This window comes from Vombatus ursinus, unplaced genomic scaffold (genome assembly GCF_900497805.2).
Source record: "Vombatus ursinus unplaced genomic scaffold, bare-nosed wombat genome assembly UNPS02014798.1, whole genome shotgun sequence".
In the NCBI taxonomy this organism is placed as follows: domain Eukaryota; kingdom Metazoa; phylum Chordata; class Mammalia; order Diprotodontia; family Vombatidae; genus Vombatus; species Vombatus ursinus.
In genome coordinates, this window is record NW_020954576.1 from 18941067 (window position 1) to 18964783 (window position 23717).

The 23717-nt window shown below is 34.0% G+C and overlaps 1 protein-coding gene across 7 annotated transcripts in view; it reads right to left on the reverse strand.

Annotated features, from left to right (window-relative positions):
* The window catches only part of LOC114049922 (centrosomal protein of 170 kDa-like), a 172249-nt gene that overhangs the window by 123631 nt on the left and 24901 nt on the right, over nucleotides 1-23717 (reverse strand). For all 7 annotated transcript variants that reach the window (XM_027871388.1, XM_027871383.1, XM_027871386.1 and 4 more), the window contains exon 2: nucleotides 12025-12170. In XM_027871388.1, the coding sequence (XP_027727189.1) occupies nucleotides 12025-12129 (105 nt within the window). In that variant the 5' untranslated portion in view covers nucleotides 12130-12170. The remainder of the gene's footprint in view (nucleotides 1-12024; nucleotides 12171-23717) is intronic.

The window sequence follows — 23717 nt, forward strand, 5'->3', positions numbered from 1 at the left end:
ACTCATAACATATGGGTTTACAGTGATATGTTTATGTTTCCAGGCAAATAATGGACACTTTACAAAGGAAAACATTTCACTAAGTAACACTGCAGAATGTATCAAGAAAGTTACATCCCATGAGCCACTGAAATCTTCCGGTAACAACATTAGGCTGTGAGCTGTCTTCTTCATTGAGTTGAGGCTACTACTCATTCTGACATCTTTCTGAGCTACACTCCACTGAAGTCTTCACTGCATCACGACTGTGAGCACTTTTAGTTTATAGCCTCAGGTCTTTTCCCACTATTTTGTGATTATACACACCAGTCAGGCCAACCTAGCTAACTAGCTAAAGAAGTCTCTAGGCATGTAAAGCTCACTTGTGAATTGAACTACTCTGTTGTTCAAAAAGATTTTCAGTTTGAATTGTTATTTGAGTACAGGCCAGAAAATTCTTTTTAACTACTAGCAAACATCTAGATGCTAGCCTAGATTCCTGAGTAAATCAACTCTGGAGACTGGTCTAGATTGGGTCCACGCAGATTACTTTAGTAATAAGATTGAAAAGGGATAGGTGGAATTGTAAGGGCCAGTGGCATCTACCCTACTCCCCCCCAGCAACCAATTACTGTATTCCCTATAGATATGTTGCCAAATTGAAATAATTAATTAAAATATTATATTCTCAACTCTATATATGCAAAAAGAGTTAATTATACTTGTTTTCAAATTAGCATAGTATTAGGATGCTGGTAATTTACATTAGGAAATAGAACTAAAAAAATCATTAGGACTACCTCATTCTAATTTTAAAATGAGAAAAAGAAAATCTGAATAATTTGGACACATTTTGCTTTTTATAATACAATTCTACTAAATAAATAATGATATGATTTTTATAATACAATTCTACTAAATAAATAAATAAATAATGATACGATTTTTATAATACAATTCTACTAAATTTATACAGGAAGTAAATAAGAATCTACCACACAGAATCAAATGGTTAACTTTCATAGAATCACAAAATCTTACTGTTGGAAGAGAGTTATGAGGCCACTAATCCAACCTTTGAACTCTATCAATATGAAAAACTCTAAGTTTAATCTATGTTGATTTTCAGTTGTTTCAGTCCTGTATGACTCTTTATGACCCCTTTCGGGGTTTTCTTGGCAGAGATACTGGAAGTAGATTGCCATTTCCATTCACAGCTCATTTTACAGATGAGGAAACTGAAGTAAACTAGGTTAAGTGACTGGCCCTGGGTGGCACAGTCTGAGGCCAAATTTGAACCCAGAAAGATGAGTCTTCCTGACTCCAAGCCTGGCACACTCTATCCACTGTGCCTTTAGTCATAGGTAGGTCTCATGAAATATCATTTTCATATTAAGAGTATAATTTAAAAACCACAGAAATTCTAAAATGATTCTCACTTAGCAATTATACTCTTCAGTCACAGAATACTTGTCATTTGAGGCTCTCAAAAGGCTTCAAAAGATTAATTTATGTATGACGTGTCCTATGAAGTATAGTGTTATTAACCTTTTTCTATAAAGAAGTAAACAGGCACAATGAAGCTAACTCATGTGTCCAAGGTCACCTAACAAGTTGCAAATGTGGAAATCAAATCCATAAATCTTCACTTAGTCATTCTCTTTCTAATCTTTATATACTGTTGCCGTCCAATTACAACATATTCCACATTAAACAAGACAATGCTTGTTTTGGAAGAAGAAAATAAAAATTCAGATAAGTTTAATCATTGGGTTTATTAAATAACAGTAAAATTCTATAATCAGACTATCATATGAGCACAGAGATCACATGATCACATGTCTCTCTGCCGCAATGGTGTACATGCCAGATTAAGGCTGAGAGACGCGATGAAAAACAAGCAGAGGAGATAAATTTAAGTTAAAATCCGTATGGGTAAAAAAATGCCATTTAGTTGTACTAAGAAGATTTATTAATATACACAGAGTTAGATGTAGCTACCAACTGGCTTTATAAACACATTACAAATAGGACAATTCAACCACAAATACAAGTCAGTTTGGCAAAACTTCAAGAAAATTATCTCTTAGATAATAACAGGAATGTAGCCACATTAATCACATTTCATTCTGACAACCTTCATCACATTAAAGTACAGATAATCTATAAGAAGGTTAATATTTTTTTAAAAAATCCACAAATAACTAAAATCCATCAAATCTTATTCCATAAACCCACATGTAATTCAGCATTTACATATTTGCAAAATTCTTTACAATCACTGTGAAACTAAAAGCCAAAGTAATCCATTTAGAGAAATGACAGCAAAAAATGACTCTGAAAAATAGATCAACTAAGATACAATACTATATAAAGGAGTAAATGACAAAAGACTACCAGGAAAAAACAAACTGAAAATACTATCGATACATAATTTTCTCTTACTTGCTTATACAAGACCGATCCTTCACTCCTAAGTAGAACTATCCTAATATTCAGCATCAGTTTAGACTACCAGATGACCAACATACCAATCTAATTATGGATCTTTTCAGAGCATACACTGGTATCTAATGTAGAGCTAAAAGCAGCCTGCTGCTATCAGGAAAAGGCCAAGAAGATTTTGGGGGTGGAGTCTAAGTAACCAAGCCAAATTAGTTAACTCCTACAGAATCATGCAAGTTCACATAATTTTTCTGGAGGGGAAGTAAGGTATAGATGTATGATTTAACTGATGTTGAGAACTCCTGTTGTGGAACCTCATATAATATAGTCTTTTTTTTTTTATTGTTACAATACATAGGAAAAGATACTTTTTGTATTAGGCACTTCCAGAACAGAGCAAATAAAGGAATGGTGAGTACTTGTCACTACTCAATTTCATTAAAAAAGAAAAGTATTATTGATTTCTATTCATTCAAAAATACATATTTTTTTAAAAGTCTAGCTATGCTACTCCCCTGCTCATAGAACTTTAATGTATTCCTACTGCATCTAGGAAAGACACAAACTATCTAGTTTGACATTTACAGGCCTTTCACAATCTGGCTTCAGACTTTTTCCAAATTTAATACATATTAACTCCCCTTCATAGATTCCACTATCCCAGGCAAGGTGGCCTACTTGGGTGTTTCTGAATTTAACCATGTGCTGCCCTCCTGGCTTTGCCCAAGCTTTCCTCATGGCTAGAAGGCATTTCCTTATTATATGCTACCTTAGAGGCTCCGAAGAACCAGATCTCACCAAGAAACTTTCTCTGATCCTCTTAATTAGTGCTGGCTGCCTCCTAAAATAATCCTGTTTATACTGGATTTCTTAAAGGGTGTCTTCCCTTCCTCAAGGTTAAAAGTCAGTGCCTTGAGGGTAGGCGCCCTTCTTTTGGGCTGGTCTACATTTATCCAGAGCTGTAATTTCATTGACATAGGGAGCTCCTGGATAAGAAATTCTATCAATGTAGCATAGTAAATGTTTTGCAGCATTAAGGGTGTTGACTGGGTTTCTCAAAGATTAAGTGCCTTACCTAGTGGCCCAAAAAGGCCTTCCTGTGAAGTTAGCTTTCTATTCACCACACCAAACACCTCTCACCTTGCACATAAAAGGTTGCTTATTAGACTCCGAGGCTTAACTATTATATTTACTCCACAATAATTCTTAAAAAGAGAAGATAATTTGAAATCACAGTGGTGTGCAGGTGAGCTGGGGTCCTTCAAGGCAATGCCAGGAGAGGACAATCTCTGTAGATTCTATCATTTTGGAGAAGCTTCAAATAGTGTTGGGAATGGACTCTTTCTACTTTCTGTGGACCAGCTTAGCTAAGCATACAAAGAAATAGCTTATCACTAGTAGAATGGAGATATATACATATATATATATATATGGAGATGGGTAGACAGATAGATAAATAGATATCGAATACATATATATATATAGATATATATAGATATATGAATTCTTTTGGCCACAACAGATGAAACGAAGAAAAGTACAAATATAAAATCATATGCGCACCAATTATGTTTGACTTAAACAATCTAGGAAATTATCTTATAGGGGTAAGCTGGAAAATTACCATTAGGATATCATTTAATCAATATCTGCAGAGTAGCAAATAGTATCATCACCTGAAAGAATTAATGTACTTTGGGGCAGGTAGGTGGCGAGGTGGATAGAGCTCTGGCCTTAGAATCAGGAGGACCTCAGTTCAAATCAAGCCTCAGATACTTGATACTAGCTGTGTGACCCTACGCAAGTCACTCAACCCCGATTGCCTCACCATAAGGAAAAAAAAAAGAATTAACGTACTTTGTAAAGTAGTGATTCTCGAAAAAGCTACTGGCAACCACAAGAATACTATGTATGGTATAAAGAAAATTCAAAATGTTTAGTTGTGATTCACTTGTGAGTTCTTAACCAGTATACAGAGAAAAGGAAGAGATGAATAATTTACAGTAACCCTAATACTGAAAATTCACCAAGGCTTGAGAACACTGAGAAGACTTTCATTCTGTCAGGTGAAACATTCCTTGGTTTCAAACCAAGAAGGGAGAATAACAAAAGAAAGGGAACTGAAAAAAAAGATGAAATGTAACCGAGACAAATATAAGTCTTGCCCTTAGGCTGAAATTTTAACTATACAATCTTGGGAAGATTGTGTTTAATTTGAGGCACAATTTAAAAGGATCACTAACAAAGGGATACTGTGTCCTGAGGAAAGTGAAGAGAAGGGTTAGGAACCTGTAAACTGAGGTTTAGTGTAGAAATGGAAGACTTCTGAAGGTTTGATTATTATTTTCAAATATCTAAAAGGTTTTTATTTGTAAGAGGACTTACTCTTTCCAAAAAGCAGAATGAGTATGAATGGATAGAACTTATATGAAGGCAGATTTCAAATTAATATACAGTGTAACACACAGAACTGACCACAGTAGAACGAGAAATAGTAAATATCTGAACTAGGCCACAAAACCTAATTTATTTATTCCTTCATGTACTCAAAGTACAATATTATAGAATCTAACCACTGTCTGTTAATGATGTTTTTGGGAAAAATGCTTTTTCAAAATTTCAAATTGAAATTCTAGATATATATGCTCTGTTATAGAATATAATCACTTTACCTATTATATTAGGCAAGAAAGATTTTTACAACTTCACCTGTACTATACAAGTGATCTGAGCTGGCAGGAGTTCTGTCATCTGGAATTCCCAGCTTTGAACTCAAACAATAAGCCTTTGTAAGAGCTTACTATGTGCCAGTTATTGTGCTAAATACCTAGAATATAAACAAAGGCAAAATCACAGTTCCTGCCCCCAAGAATTTCATATTCTATTAGGGGAGAAAACTATCTATATACACAAGATAAATATAGAATATAAATAGAAGGTAATCACAAATCTTCCTTTCTACCTTCCTTGCAAAAAAAAAAAAATAAAAAAACCCATAAATTTATAACACTACAAAAAGACCAAATAACTGCCCCCAAAAATCATTTAATATAATGTACAAGTATGGTCTAGCAACTAGAGTGATGACCTTGAGGAGTTCCTGTAGCCTTCTCTGGTTATCACATTAGTCAGTGAATTTGTCATCTTAGCGGCCACCTTAGAAGGTTAGTAAAATATAGCCTTGGACGGATATGCTATGATGACAGAATGGAAGAAGCCAAGATAAGAGGAATTTGGAAACATGGCAGTAGCAATTCCTTAAGACAGGATGAGGGGGACAACCACTGAGTAGGGATGGTTCAAACAGGGTCCAGAGGGATTCCATGCTTTGGATAGTTGAAGGTGAATAGTTCTAAGATTAACTCAATTCTAAAAGTGGGGATTATTAATTTAGATGAGTCAATGCACAAGTACACTCAATTCTAAAAGTGGGGATTATTAATTTAGATGAGTCAATGCACAAGTACAGAAGCTTTCTTTTATTCCTTCTAAAGAACTTCAGGTAATTACTTAGAAAGATCCCTGGGAATTGGTTAAACTTCAATTGCTGATTCTGATCTAGTCCAAACCTTCATTTTACACATAAGAAAACTGAGGTTCAAAGAGATTAAATCACTTTAGGAGAACTTTAGGATTACTCTTGCTGTTGATCAGAGGTATCTCTATTAGAGAGGAAAACATGACCCTCAAAAGTAAAAAGCTGAGAAAATAAGTAACAGTGGCATATTCTCTTCAATTACTATATACTTCATTTTAAGGAACAAATAATCTTTTTTAATAAATATGTTCCTAAAGAGTTAAACACAGCATATAATAGATTTTGAAAAACTGGATTCTATTATAAATACATCCAGAGTACAATAGAAAGAATGAGACGTGAAACTTCTCTGTGGGATGGTATGAAAAATAAGAAATCTAAAAGTCACAGGTGACATGTTATGGAGGCAGTTTAAAATGCAAAAATACATGAAGTAAATCACATGGCAAGGACAACACAGATGGCCTCTCCAACTAGGGACCTCATAGGACCCAAAATGGCTGACCGAGGAAGTTAAGAAATCAGTAGTAGGGTCAATTGGTCTAGGTTTTTGCAAAAGGGTTGGAAAAAAAAGAAAATGAAGAAAGTAAGTTTCAGTACTCATTTAGATTTCAATTAAAATCTTAAAAAGTGAGGGCAGATTCAAGAATACACTATAGATGTAAATGCAACACAGGAGCTGATTTATAAGAATGCTGTAGTGAAAACTTTAGTAACACCAATAATTCATTTGAAATGTAAATATGTATCTTCTAATTTACCTATTTCTTCCTAAATTAAATATTTAATTATGACACTAACTCAACTCATATTCGTTCTCCTATTTGTCTAACCAACTCTTCTCAGTCTCTTTTGCTGGATTATCATCCATGTCTTGCCTACTCTGAACAGGTATAAGGAAGAACTCTTTCCTGGGCCTTCCTGTGTACTTTTTATACTTTCTCTTTTTGAGACCTCACAGGTTCTCATTCAATGATCATATATATACAAATCATTCACAAATCAATATGTCTAGTACTAGGCTTTATCTTTCTTGACCTCCTGGCCCATATCTCGAACTCTTTGCTGGACATTTCCAGCTGTATTTCCCAGATATCTCAAAACCAGTAAATCCAAAACAGGACTCACTATGACTGCCTTTAAAAAGGGTATTCTTTTTTTTATTAATTTATTTATTTTTAGTTTTCAACATTTACTTCCACAAGATTTTGAGTTCCAAATTTTCTTCCCATCTCATACCTCCCCTCACCCCAAGATGGCATGCATTATGAATACTCCTTACCCTAATCTGCTCTCCCTTCTATTTCTCTTCCCCTTCTCTTATCCCCTTCCCCTTCAATTTTCCTGTAGGGCAGCATAGATTTCTATACCCCATTTCCTGTATATCTTATTTCCCAGTTGCATGTGAAAACATTTTTTTAACGTTTTTTAAAACTTTGGGTTCCAAATTTTCTCCCTTCCTCCCTCCCCACCCACCCTCACGGAGAAGGCAAGCAACTCGATACAGGTTATATATGTCATGCAAAACACCTCCATAGTAGTCATGTGAAAAATTAACTGTATTTCCCTTAATCCTACCCCACCCCCCATTTATTCAATTCTCTTTTTTGATCCCGTCCCTTCTTAGAAGTGTTTGCTTCTGATTACCCCCTCCCCCAATCTGCCCTCCCCTCTATCATCCTCCTGCTCTCTTGTCCCCTTCCCCCCCCCCCATTTTCCTGCAGGGTAAGATAGATTTCCTTACCTAATTGAGTGTGCATGTTATTCCCTCCTTAAACCAAACCTGATAAGAATAAGATTCACTCATTCCCTCTTACATTCCCCCATTTCCCCTCCATTGTAAAAGCCTTAAAAAAGGTATTCTTGATCTTTATTTTGTGTTATGGGTTCCTTTGGTAGTTTAGTGAAGCCTACGGAACACTTCTCAGAGTAATGTTTTAAATGCATAAAATAAAGTAAGAAAATATTACAAAGGAAACCCAATTTTATTGAAATAGAGTTACTGAAATATTTTTTTAAAAATTCACAGATCCCCTGAAATCTTCTACTATAATTCCACATCTCCTACTAATTTTCCATCAATCAACGAGATTCATTACCTAGGAATTGTCTTCAAATTTTTTCTCTCTTACCTCCTTATAAATAATCAGTTGTATTCCTCAGTAGAATGTAAGCTATTTAGGATCATAGATTTAGAGGAAGGAGGTAGCTTAAGAATAATCTAGAGCAGAGGTCCTTAACTCAGGAGTCCATGGATAGATTATTTAAGGAGGTCTGTGAACTTGGATGGGGAGAAAAATTACATCTTTATTTTCACTAACTTCTAAATGAAATTGAGTATTTTCTTTAATTATGAATATTTTCTAAAAGTATCCTAAGAAGGGGCCCACAGGCTTCACCACATTGCCAAAGGGTCCATAACACCAAAAAATGTTTAAGAACTTTTGATCTAGATTAAGTGACTGCCTAAGGTAACACAAATAATAAGTGACTGAGCTGGGACCTAAATCTATCTTACCTGATTCCAAATCAAATGCCTTCCCCATGGCACAAAGCTACCTCCCTTGAGAAAAGAAACTGGTTTTTAAACTTCCATATCCTACTGCAGCATCTAGTACATGGTAAAGCCTTTACAACTATATCCTATTTTATCAACTGATCATTGCAGTCACAACTTATATTTAATCACCATTTGAAATTATTCTACTGAGAAAACAATGAAATAAGAAATTCCTCTCTCTCACCATAATCTCCTATTCCTTCAAACTCTCCCTTCATAACATAATCTTAAGGTTCATTAAGAGGGACTAAGAAACATGATAGTACCACTGTACTCAACCCTGGTTAGACCATATTTGAATACAGTGTATTTATGAAACGAAACCAAGATGATAGGGAGACTAAGATCATGCCAGACAAGGATCAACTGATGAAAGCCAAAATGTTTAACCAATTAAAGAAAATACTTGGAGGGGTCAGGGAGAAGTGATGGTTGTGTTTAAGTACTTGAAGGACTTATGGGACAATGGGATTAATTAATTAATTAATCTCTTTGGATCCAAGGATAAAACCAGCAAAAATGCAAGAAAGGAAAATATAGATTCGACGTAAAATTTTCCAAACTGCAGCTGTCCAAAAGTTGGAGTTCAATGCACAGTGAATTTTCTATCAGTGGACTAGATGACCACTTATCAAATACGTTTTAGAAGGGATTCTTCTTCTTCTTAATAATGACAACAAAAAACAATAATAATATTTATGTAATGCTTTAAAGTTTGCATAGCTTTTTTTAAGTATTATCTCATTTGGGAAGTAGATGCTGTTATTATCCCCATTTTACAATTGAGGAAAGTGATGCAGAAAGAAGTTAAGTGGATAAGTGTCTGAGGTCATATTTGAAGTCAGGTCTTCCTGACTCTAGGCGCAGTGCTTTCTCTACATGATATACAGCTGGAAGAAACCTTAACATTCAAACTCTTCATTTTATAAATAATGAATGTGAGGTCTGAAGAGGTTAAATGAGTTGCCCAGAGTTATATAGTTAGTAGTAGCAGATGCATGATTCAAACGCAGTTCCCCTAATTCCATATTCCAGGGCTCTTTCCAGCACATCAGTCCTTCTCTTCATTTGGGCATAAATTGGACTGGATGACCACTTCTGAGGTCCTTTTCAACTATGAAGAGTACTAAAGAGCAGTTAATAATGGTTCAATGTCAACTTAGGAGGATTCTCCAAATAAATGCCCTCAGGATTGGTGTTTGCCCTGAACTGCTTAATGATTTTACTAATGACTTGGACAAAAGGATGGATAGAAGGCTTATTAAAATTTGCAGATGACAAAAAAAAAAAGGAAAGAATAGTCAAAACAGTAGATGATTGGGTCAGGATACAAAAAGATTTTGACAGGCAACAAGAAGGAGAAAAATCTAATCTTACATTTGGGCTAAAAAAAAAAGTTGACTTTATGAGATGAAAGAAAAAAAAAGCAGTTGCTCTGAGAAGGATCTAGAGGTTTTAGTGGATTCCAAGCTCAACATGTATCAACAGTAAGATATGGCCACCAGAAGAACCAATGTCAGTTCTGAGGTTACATTAAGTAAAGCACAGAAGCTGGGACTTCGGAGGTGATAGTTCTACTGTTCTCCTCTCTCCATAACTGGAGTATGATGCTTACTGCTGAATGCTATATTCTACAAACTACAGCTGGGTAGTGTCTGAATCAGGGTTAACATTTTTTGTGTCATGGACCTCTTTGGCAATGTGGTGAAGCACATGGCACCCTTTTCTGAATAATGCTTTTAAATACATAAAATCATTACAAAACCAATTATTGTGAATTACAGCTATCAAATTATCAAGCAAACAAGTTCACAGATCCCAGGTTTTAAGAAATTCTGAATTAAAAGATCACCGAATAATAGATTTCAAGCTCAAACTCCAATACAGCCCCTTCATTTTCCAGATGAAAAAACTGAGGCCCAAAGAGAGGTTAAATGATGTGTCCAAGTAAGTAGCAGAAGCAGAATCTGAACCCAGGTCATCTTAATTGAAATCCAGCACTCTTTGCATTTTAACCATGCTGCTCTCAAGATCATTTAATCTGAACCCCTTATTTTTACAGATGATGAAACTGAGGCCTAAAGAAGTAAAATTATTTACCTAAAATCACCCAATAAAAAGCAGAGCTAGATTCTGAACCTGGATCTTCTAACTAAAAAACCACTGCTCCTTCAACTATACCAAAAAAATTCCCAACAGCTGAGCTATCTAGTAGTATAGAGCTTAGCAAAACGGGAGCTCCTGGAAAGTAGAAGATTACCTATCCCCAGTGTCTTCAAGGGAAGGCTTGGTTATGACTTTTCAGGAATGTTGCAGTAGGGATTCCTATTCATGCCTTAAGACTGACTAGTTAAGCTCCAAGATCTTTCATCTCTCATATTCTGTGATTCATTATAATTTAACATACAATGAAATTGAGAACCAATTGAAAATGTAGATTTGCAATTCATTTGTGGCTAAACATCTTATTCACAGTTATGCTCAAAGATACTTCAAAGATTATGCCTTCACATGTAAAAAACCTAACATAAGTAATCTTAACCTGTGATTATATTCAGAGCACTTTAAAGTTTTTTTTCATCAACCTATTCGGAAGCACCATGATGAAAAGCACTAAATGCTAAAATGTATGGTTAAACCACTATAATACAGTGTATAATATAGTATAATATAGTGTATAATATATATAATATATATAGTATAATATAGTGTATAATATATATAATATATATAGTATAATATAGTATATATAGTATATATAATATAGTATATGCAGTATATATAATATAGTGTATATAGTATAATATAGTATAATACAAACATACATACTATATATAAACATAATATACTATATATAAACATACATACTAAATGTATGGTTAAACCACCATACATAGTTTTTAAAAATGCTCTTTTACCTGCACACCTAGAAACAAAATGAGCTAGCAAAAGAGAAAAGATAAGAACTTTTTTTACTTCAGTTTTTTTCACTTAGTGCTCTCTTAATTTCAAAATGCTACTTTGAACTGTCACCTTGTTCCAAAATGATGCTTCCTACTCTTAAAAATCCAATTTAGTTTCTTTTACTATTTTACTAAAAACAAAACAAAACAAAACAAAACTATTCTTTCTTATTCAATACTCACTTTCCTCAACAGCACCAGAACCAAGTGCTTCTTTAATATAATGATGAGTAGAACTAAAAGGAATTTACCTAAAATTGAATAGCTAAAAGTTAAAAAACCTGTGTGTATATATATGTATATTTGAATATGTGCATGTACATTCTTATATACACATATGGGTTGTTCCAAAAGTTTTAGTGCAATTTAAACTTTTAAGCTTAAAACAGCACTAAGATTTTGGGATACCCTATATATGTAAAAAGTTAAAGTAACTTCTTCAAAGCATTATAACTCTCAAAAGAGTTCAATAGAACAACCTTGTGTAAAAATTCAAATCTTTAAGTAGACCCATATGGAATGAAGGCTGATGCAATTACCTGCAACATAAGCTCACAGTCATCTCTTCCAACAAAAATCATTTCTCGTGGCAGCCTGTGGCGGGTGCCTCCACTGCTCACCAAAAACCAGGATGTTAAGCTCATTTTCTGCTCAGCTTCTAACTCTCTGGCAAGGCTACGTCATCCTGCAGGGAGAGGCAAAGAAAAACACATTCAGATATTTTTAGCTGTAGTCCCTACTCAAAAAACACTGTGAACAGACATATAATAGAATTCAAATAAGTAGTATCCAGTAGCAAGTATGCTTTTTTAAATGGATTGTGTCCAGAGGAAATGAAACAAGCTACTAGATTAATATTGGTAAAATAAACCAAAAGATTTTTTGAGAAACTCAATTAAAAAAGAAGGCATTAAAAACAAATAGGTAGGCATTCAACTAAAATACTTGATACAAGGAAAAATTTTTTGTATACTTCATAACAATTCATAATTGTCATGTGAATTAATGCCAAGAAAATCCTAGTGTCATGTAGACATCAAGAAATTTTATTGGATAAATTGGAATGCAATCATTTTATTCATAAGCGGCTACAGAGAAAACAAAAAAAAGTGACACATTTCAAACAGTTTAAACAAAAACAAATGAAATTCTACTTGCTTACTGAAGGATTGGTGAGTGCAACAATGGTATCTAGTCTTCTCACAGATCCTCAATACATTTTCCATGAACATATTATTCTATTTGAATTTGCAAAATAATAAAATATTTTGAAATGGCAAAATAAAACAAGATACCATTCTACAGAGTAAAGCAAAAAAAAAAAGAAAAGCCTGAACAACATTAAGCATTATTTATATATGGCAAATAATTGGTTTAACTCATATATTACAAAGAATTGGTTTAACCCAAACAATAGGTTACTAAATTTAAGAAAAACACAAATAAGCTAATCTATGATCTTAATTCTCTCAAACTATATAACTTAATCCTGACAATCTATGTGAAATTCTAAGTCTCTCATTCAACAAACTACTTACTGAACCTGCTCAATAGTTTTCCATCTGTCTTTTCTGACATATTGGACTGTTAGTAAATCCCCAGTCCATATTGGGAGAATTTTACAGAGAAAAAAATAAATTTATATATAGTTACAATGTGAACACATGAATATTATAAAATATTGAATAGAGGTATTAGGATGTAGGTCAAGAGGAACACACTGACATTTATAAGGGAAAACTGAAAATGACTATATCAGGATGATAAAAATGAAAGCTTTCAACCAAACTAAAGTATAATAGAAAACAGACATAGAGGATAATAGAGGGCAACCTTAGAATCAGTGAACCATTTCTGACCCATATTATGTCCCAAGAACAAAATGCTTAACCTTTGATTATATTGAGCTATCCTCCAGCACTGTAAATTGAGAAGCCTAGCTATAACTGTATAGGGAGAGGGAGTTTTTACAATGTGAACTCCCTTTACATATCAATGAAATCACAGGTCCTGAATCACCCAGAACAATGAAAAAATCCTAAAACATGTCCCTCATTATTCATCGCTAAATACAGCAATGACTGCATCTAACAACATAGAAAACATTCTGTGCTGATAGCTGCTCATTAATCTACCATAAGGAGACAGATGTTTCATTATTTGATCGCTGGGACCATCATTTTCTTTCTAGGGATCTTTTCATTTATGTTATTGTAGTCACTGTATTGGATTTTTTTTAACTTCTGTTTATTTTACTCTGCATCAGTTCATACAACTCTTTCCAGGCTTTTCGGAATACCTTATATTCTACATTTACTATAAAATAATATTCTATTACATTCATATACCTTAGTTTTTTCAGATAACCCTTAATCTATAGGTATCAATTTTGTTTCTAGATCTCTACTACTTCAAAAAGTGATAATCTGAATATTTTGTTATACAGAGCATTCACAAAAGTCTTAGTACAGTTTTAAGCTATTAAAACTTTTAAAGTTTTAGCTTAAAACTAAAAGTTTTAGTAGCTTTAAAACTATAATAGCTTTAAACTGCGCTGAAACTTTTGGGACACTTCATAAACTGGACCATTATTTTTGTCTCTTGACTTCCTCAGGATATATGTCTCAAAGTGGAATCTCTGGGTCAAACTAGATGAGCATTTAATCACTTTTCTTGAATAATTCCAAACTGTCCTCTATAACTGCTGGATCAACTCACAGTTCCTCCAATAATATTTTCAGTGTACATATGAATATATATCTCCTTCAACATTGACTGTTTTCAGTTTTGTTGAGTCATCATTTCCAATCTGCCGACTGTAAAGTAAAGCTTCAAATTGCATTTATTTATAATTATTCTGTATATATTCATACGTACTTCCAGTTAACAAGACATGAAAAGATATTAAGGAGCTCAGATCTCTTGTACATACCCAAGTGAATATCTGAACAGGATTCCAGATAAAGCAGACAAAGAAAATCAAAGAGAAATAGAAATAAGCTCCTTTATACAGTTGAAACTACACAAAAAGATGGCCAGAAGGCATTGGAGTCTGGAAGAAGGGTCACACTATGGAACCCTATGCAAACTTTGGTACTATGTACACACAACTTAAGAGTGCTCATAGAAAGGCTGCTTCAGGGGGAAAAAGAAGTCTCATGCAGTGGATTCTGGCATGGTGAATGGACTGCGGCCAATAAGGCCATATCCATCCTGCATCTGTACCAGGATAAGAAGCAAGGATAGAAGGCAGCCAGCAGATATGTCAGTCTGACCTCTAACCTGAATCAGAATCCAGCATGAACTGAGTGGTCCCTGAGAGACCTAGCTTGAAGCTAATGGGAAAGCAATAAGAATGGAAGTGAGTGGCAATTCACTTATCCATCTGAGGACTGTGGATTCAACTCACAGACTTGGTCAGGGACCTGCAGATTAGTTACCTGGACCAAAGGTGAACATACATTAATGTTCCTTTGAACCAACATAGATTCCATTAGCTAACAGTAGCTGGGACCAACAACAGTACCCTGGAGTTCCAACCGGAAAGCAAATATACAATTGTGTTGCCCAGTCCCAAACCAGAGTCTGGAGCTTATAAAGCTCAGGCCAGAAAGACAGTGATTAGACTTCCTCCTAGATATGACAACTAAAGGTGAACCGAAAGTTTGTAGGTCTCCGGCTGGAGTCACCCTGTAACACAGCATTTGATTCATGGAGAAAACAGAAGCAAGATCCAAGGGAAGAAGATCAGGACCAAACATGGCACTGGCAACCACTCCAGAAGCTCACAGAGCATGGCTCAAACACAAAGTCCCAATTCAGGAAATAAAGACGAAAAAAAAAGACATCCATGATAAAGAACTGTTATGGAGCCAAGGATGCACAAGACAAATACAGAAGAGAATATCTCAAGAATACCTACAAGCAAAGCCTCAAAGAAAAACATAATCTGGTCATAAGATCAACTAGGATTCCTGAAAGAAATAAAGGAAATATTTAAAAACCATAAATGAAAGAAATCTTGAGTAAAAAACTGGAAAAGAAATGAGAGCACTTGGAAGGAGAATTCATAGCTTAGTATAAGATACAAAATTTGACCCAAGTAACAGACTCTCCAAAAATCAGAACGAACAAACAGAAGTTAATAACTCCATGAGACAACAGAATGTTAATACAAAGTCAGAAGACTAATAAAAGTACACCAAAAAATACTAGATAACTTGTAAAAAACTGACCTAGGAAAAAAATCAAGGAGAAAAAGAATCTAACAAGAATTGGTCTACCTAAAAGATGTCACCGTAAGAAAAGCCTGAATATTATATTTCAAGCAATCATGAATGAAAAGAAAGAATCCATTTACTTCCCACTTTTCTAAAAGAAACCCTAAAATGAAAATTCAGGAATGTCACAGCCCAAATACAGAGCTTCCAACTTATCTGAAAATACTACAAACCACAAGAAAAAATTCAAGTACCAAGGACCCAGTCAGAATCACACAAGATTTGTCAATTAAAAGCTAAAAAAAGAAGATAGCTTCAAATACAATATTATTTTTGAAATAAATTTATTTTTACATGCATTTATAATCATGCCCTCTCCCCACAATAAAGTAATACCTCCCCCTGAAAAAACACCTCTCATCATAAACATGCACAGGTCAGCAAAACAAATTTCCACAACGGCCATTTTTGAAAAAAATTTATATCACTCTCTGCATTTTAAGTTGATAACCACTCTGAGAAAAGGTTAGTGGCTTTTTTTATGTTCAGTCTTTTGTATTTGTCTATCAACATTGCATTGATTAGAATTCTAAAGTTATTCAAAATTATTTTTCTCTATACATTTTACTATATGAATTATTCAACTAGATCTCATTTAACTCTACAACAATACAGAGAGGTCCTCCCATTCTCCACTGGAACTGTCCATTTCATCATTTCTTATGGGCACATAATATTCCATTACAATCATATACCACAATTTGTTTAGCTATTCCCCAAAAGGTTGGCAAAACTCTTCAGTTTTCAAGTTTTGGCTATCAAAAAAAAAGAGCTCTATAAATATTTGTGCATAAAAGTCTTTTTTTTTTTTATCTCTTAGGGAAATAGGCCTAGTAGTGATATTGTTAGGTCAAAGGACATGCAGTTTAGTAACTTTTGAGGCATAGTTTATGTTGAACTAACTTTGTATTCCGGGTATAAAACCAACATGGTCTTAAGGTACAATATTTTATTTAAAATTTTTGTAGCAATGTGTATTAGGGATATTAATATATAGTTTTTTTTTTTCTGGTCTGTTTGATACCTCTGCTTTGTTTGATATTTAAACCCTGAACCAAGAATATATAGCTACTAGAGCCAGTAAGCTTAAAATTACACTAAGACTTTGGGGACATAGAGAAAGAAGCTGTAAGGGTGCCTTCTTTCCTTATTACTGCAAGCAACATATGTAAATTGTTAAAGATTCTTAGAAAGTTTGATAGAATTCACTTGTAAATCCATCTGGGCCCTGGCCTTTGGGAGTTTATTTATGGCTTGTTCAATTTTTTTTTTGGGGGGGGTAGAAGGAGATGGCTCCTGAGCTATTTAAAAAATCAACTTCTACTAAGTTCACCCATTGATCCAAATTATCATTTTACTAGCATATAATTGGACAAAATAGTTTTTGATGATTTCCCTTATTTTTTCTTCAACTGTTCTGAATTCTCCTTTATAATTTTTGATATGAAGTTTGGTTTTCTTCTCTTTTTTCTTTAAACTAGGATTAGCTATTTATCAGTTTTTTAATTTCTATTTTTGTCAATATTTGTCTTCATTGTTAGTAGTTTTCAGAATCTGTATTTTGTTGTTTGAGGATTTTTTGTTTTTGTTCAAGTGTTTTTTTTAGTTGTATGCCTGATTTATTGATTCGTTTTTTCTCTTTTATTAACAAAAATATAAAATTCCCCTAAGAACAACATTAGCTGTAACCTTTAAGTTTGGGTATATTGTTCCATTATCATTTTGGTTAATTAAATTTGTTTGATTAAATTTAAAGTTTCTATTAATTGTTCTTTGAGACATCACTTCCTCAGAATTATTATTAGGTCTCCAATTACTTTTTAACTATTTCATTAAGAGCCTTTTATTTAATATAATTTTTATTGCTTTGTGATCTGTTAATGATGTTTAGCATTTGTGCTTTTCTACATTTTTAGGAGGTCTTTATGCATTAAAACATGGTCAATTTTTGTAAAATTTCCATGGACATCTTAAATGTATGTAAATTCCTTCCTATTCCCATTCATTAACTGTCAGAGATTGTTCACTTTTATTTTCTTGAAGTTCTATTAAGGTCCTTCTTTCTTGTTTATCTTTTGGTTAGATATGCCTAGGTCTAAAAGTAGTACATTGAGGTCCTCCATTATTATAGTTTTACTATCATCCCTCCTATATGATTTAATTTTTCCCTTAAGTATTTAAATGTTATCCTATATGTGTATATACTATATTAAGTATTGATATGGATTCATTATCTGCAGTGCCTTAAGCATAATTTAATTTCCCTATTTATCGTTTTTCCACTCTTTTTTTCTGAAATCATGACTGCTACCCTTGCTCTGTTGAGTTCAGTTCAAGGATAACAGATTTTGCACTAACTCCTCCTTTTAATTCAAGGTGAATATTTGTGTTTCAACTGTGTTTCTTGTAAACAACAATGTCAGATTCTCTCTTCTAATCCATTTTGCTCTCTTTTGTATACATGTCACATTCATATTCAGTTATAATGACTACATGTGGACTTCTATCAATTCTGTGTTCTTGTACTTTTCCCTTTCATCTTCCCCTCCCCTACCACTTTATAAATAAGAAGGGGGTAAGGAAGGTTGCTTGACACTGATGATCAATAAGTGAAACAGCTTCTTTCCTCTCTGTTGCTGTTCTTCTCTGCTTGTCCCCGATTCCAAGTTTTTAATTTTCTTTCTTTCCTTTTAATTCCCTCTGAATGTATATTCCATTCTCTGAGAGTTGACTTAAATACCTTCCCCACTCCCCTGATAAGACTTTTTTCTCTGTCCTCTCCTATTTGAGTGGTATTTCTATATTGAAACTTTTTTGTGTGTAGCTGTAATGGTGTTCAATTTTCCTTTAAATGGCTCAGACAAAAGTGAGCTTCATCAGATGCCATTTTTTCATTCCTTGCTCCATGGTTATATACTCTTCTCCTCATGTACCTCTATTATGTTAGTTTAGTTCTATTATGTTACAGTGAGGTTCCTTTCCCCCCTTTCACCTCTTTTCTTCCCCAGTATAGTCTCTATCACATCCACTTTTGTCTTTCCATAAGACCATTAAACCAGAAAAAAGAGACCCACAGGCCCTCATCATGTTTACCTTTCTCAAAGACCCTTAAAGATGTGACAGTTCTAAGAAGTCACTTGTTTCTTATTCCTCTTTAAATATGTAAACAATTTATCCCATATTCCTAAATGGGCTTGTGCTCTGAGATTCACTTGGCAATTTCCCTGTGTCTGCTGCAGTCTCCCCTAGCATGCCCTGTTCTTTCCTTCACAGTGCCTTCCCCACCCGACCCAATTCAGTGGCAATAAGCAGCAGACTTCTATTCTTTACTCTCCTCCCCCCATTTGGAGTTAGAGGAATTTAAATCCAGCCTCAGACACTTGCTAACCACTAACTGTATGACCCTCGGGAAGTAACTTTAATCTCTCTATGACTCAGTTTCCTAATGTGTAAAATGAGAATAATACTAGCATTTATCTAACAGGGTTGTTAGGAGGATAACAGCAGATGATATTTGTAAAGTTCTTTATAAACATTAAATGCTATTTTATTATCATTATTTTTATTTAATGACTATGATAATGCTATAGGGAGTTAGCATGTGAATGATGCACAAGATTTTAAAGAAACTGGACTAACATCCAGCTACTTCAAGTTATTTTCCCCTCAGATGTCACCTGGGGCAGAGATAGGCTAGTGAAAATTAATACCTTCTTCTTTAGGCCTCCAGGGCTCTTCCATCAAAAGGGAAGGGGGAAAGAAAAACCTGAAAGTACCACAGATCTCAGTTAAAAACTTTGAGCATAAGCAGAAACATTAACATAGCCAAAGACATCCAAATGAGTCCAAACACCTCTGAATAAATATGACAGGACAAAGGAAATTGAGGCAACACCTGTCCAGGCAGAGGACCTTGTGGATTTGCAAGACACCACTGAACCAGAGCAGGATGTCCCTGAACAGTTCAAGAGAGAATTAAGAATAGTAAAAGCAGAATTTAGGGCCTGCAGAAATAATTAACTGAGTTAGAAAAACTTGAATCAAAGGGAGTCAGTCTCTCCAAAAGGAAAAAAAAAGACAATCTGATTAGGAATATAAATATACAGAAGTAAAAGACAATCTTTAAGAAGAGAAGCAAAGTATATGAATTGATGCAATGACATGAGAAGAATCAGGAGAACATTGTACACAAGAACAACAATACTGTAACAATGATCAATTGTGAAAGACTTACCAACCCTGAGCAAGACAATTCCAAAGGACCTATGATGAAAAATGCTATCCACCTCCAGAGAAAGAACTGATTGAAGCATACTTTTTTCATTTTCTTTATTTTGGTTTTTGTCTGTTTTCTTTTGTAACATGATTAATACAGAAATGTGCTTTGCATGACTTCACATACATAACTACTATCTTACTGATTTGCCTTCTCAACACATAGGAGAGGATGAAGGGAGTGAGAATTCAGAACTCAAAAATTTTAATGAAATATTAAATTTTTTAAAATGTAATTGAAAAATATTTAATGAAATTAAAATAATTTTTAAAATCAGAAAAAATAGAAGAAAAGCAAAGAGCCAATAAACAATCAATTAATGAACATTTATTAAGCACCTACTATGTTCCAGGCATTGTGCTAAACATTAGGAATACAAAGAAAAGTAAAAGACAGTCCCTGTTTGCTACAGAAGAGTTCATACTCTTTTTTTCCTAAATTTATTTATTTATTTTTACTTGTCAACACTCACTTCCATAAGATTTTGAGTTCTAAATTTTCTCCCCTCCCTCCCATCCCTCTTCCTCAAGGTGGTGTACAATCTGATATAGGCTCTACATATACATTCATATCAAACCTATTTTCACATTACTCATGTTGTAAAAAAGAATTAGAACCAATGGGAGAAAGGACAAGAAGGAAGAAACAAGAACAACAATAAAAAAAAAGAGAGAGAGCAAATAGTATGCTTCAATCTGCATTCAGACTTCATAGTTCTTTTTCTGGATGTGGATAGCATTTTCTATCATGAGTCTTTTGGAGTTGTCTTAGATCCTTGCATTGCTGAGAAGAGCTAAGTCTATCAAAGTTAGTCATCACACAATGTTGCTGTTACTGTGAACAACGTTCTCCTGGATCTGCTCACTTCAGTCAGCATCAGTTCATGTGAATCTTTCCAGGTTTTTCTGAAGTCTGCTTGCTCATCATTTCTTACAGAACAATAACATTGCATTATGTTCATATACCACAACTTGTTCAATCATTCCCCAGTTAATGGGCATCCTCTCAATTTCTAATTCTTAGCCACCACAAAAAGAGCTGCTATAAATATTTTTGTACTTGTAGATCCTTTTCCCATTTTTATGATAGAAGAGCTCACATTTTAATGGTGGAGCTATCAGGTAAACAATTATGTACAAACAAGGTTTATATATATTTGTAAATAATGAACAGATGAAAGTCACTACAATTAAGAGGGATCAAGAAAAACTTCCTGATTTTAGCTGGGACTTAAAGGAAGCCAATAGGATGACAGAAGGAAAGAAAGCATTCCAAGCTTGAAAGTCAGTCAGTAAAAATGCTCCAAATTGGGAGATGGAAGTTGGGAGTACCTTGATCTTTTTATAAATAAAACATATTCATCTCAAAGACAGGATGTATAGAGACAACTTATGGGCTAATGGATCTCCTAAAAGAATATGACAAGTCAAAAAACCTGAACCACAAAATGCAATAAAACATACAAGAAAATTGCCTCAAATTTCTGAATATAGCAAACAAAATGTAAATTTAAAGAATCCAGATTGCTTCACGAAAAAATCTTATGCTGTAAACTTCAAGATACACAGTAATTAATCAACAATTCTAATGATAAACAACAAATACTACAAGTGACCAGGTGAAAAGACTTTCAAACACAAAGAAAATCTGATTAACATAAGTCTACTTTGTACCCACCAGAAACTGCAGAAGTGAATGGAATGTGTTCCAAAGAAGAAAGGAGCTCAAGATGAACCCTAGGTGACATACACTACAAACCTAAGCCTAATCATCATTGAAGAAAAGAAGGATGTTCACTAAAAGCTTCCCCAAAGGCACAAGGATACTATTCACTTGGCAAACATTTTAGATTTCAGAAACACAAAAACATCAGATACAACTATCAAAGCAAATATAAGTAATAAAATAAATTATCCTAGAAAATAGAGAAAAATTAATAAGAGAAACACCTATGAAGTTAAAAAATAACAGTAACAAAAAAACAACACAGGGACCTTAAGATATTTTTTTCCCTAAAAGTACAATATAAGAAACATGAAAGTGGAACTTAAATAGAAGTGATTATAAAGGAACAAGTCTGAAACACCATGGTCTAAATCTTACAACATCTTGACTAGGAATCAGCAACCAGAAGAGTGAGAGGGCAAAGGACTGAGAGGGATTTCATGACTAATGGAAATGAAAACGATCACAGGGACAGCAGATATAGAAATGTACCATACAATCAGGAGTACAGGACAATTTCTACCATGAGGCAATGCTTCTTTCCTCTCTATCTCCTACAGGAAGTGATACTTCTAAGTGAGGCACAAGGGAAAAATGGGGTAATGGGGCAAGATTTAAAAGGTCATAAAAGAGAAACAATCTGGTACTGGTTAAGAAATAGAGTGGTAGATCATTAGAATAGATTAGGCACATAATAAGCTGTAGTAAATGACTAGTGTTTAATAAACTCAAAGATCAAAGCTTTTGGAACAAGAACTCATTATTTAACAAAAACTTCCAGGAAAATTAGAAAGTAGTTTGGCAGAAACAAGGTATAGAACAATATCTCACATTGTACACCAAGATATGGTCAAAATTGGCACATGATTTAGATATAAAGGGTGTTATCATAAGCAAATTAGGGCAGCACAGAATAGTTTACCTGTCAGATCTATGGATAAGGGAAGAATTTATGACCAAAACAAGAGATAGGCATTATGGGATGTAAAATGGATAAGTATGATTACACTAAATTAAAAACATTTTACACAAACAAAACGAATGTAGCCAAGATTAGAAGGAAAGCAGAAAACCTGGGAAAACATTTTACAGCAAGTTTGTCTGATAAAGACTTCATATCTCAAATATATAGAGAACTGAATCAAATTTATAAGAATACAAGTCATTACCCAGTTGATAGATGGTCAATGGCTATGACAGGACAGTTTTCATAAGAAGAAATCAAAGATATCTAAATAGTCATATGAAAAAATGTTCTAAATCACTACTGATAGAGAAACGCAAATTAAAACAACTTGGAGGTACCACCTCACACCTATCAGATTAACTAATATGACAAAAAAAGAAAATGACAAAAGTTGGAGGGGATGTGGGAAAATTGGGACAGTAATGTATAGTTGGCAGAATTGTGAACTGGTCTAACCATTATGGAGAACAATTTGGAACCATGCCCAAAAGGATATAAAATTGTGTATACCCTTTAACCCAGCAATACGACTAGGTCCGTATAACAAACAGATCATAAAAAAAGGAAAAGTACCTATATATAAACATTTGTAGCATCTCTTTTTGTGGTGCCAAAGAATTGGAAATTGAGAGGATGCCCATCAGCTGGGGAATGGTTGAACAACTTCTGGTATATGATTGTGATGGAATCTATCATGCTATAAGAAACGATAAGCAGGATGGTTTCAGAAAAACCTGGAAAGACTTACATGAACTGATGCAAAGCTAAGTGAGCAGAAGTAGAACACTGTACACAGTAATAGCAATACTGCTTGATGATCAACTGTGAATGACTTAGCTATTTTTAGCAATACAACAATATTGCTAAGCTATTGCTAAGACAATTTTGAAGGACTCATGATGAAAAATGCTATGCAGAGAAAGAACTGATGGAAGTCTGAATGCTCAAAAAATATTTTAAAAAATTTTTGTCTGTGTTTTCTTT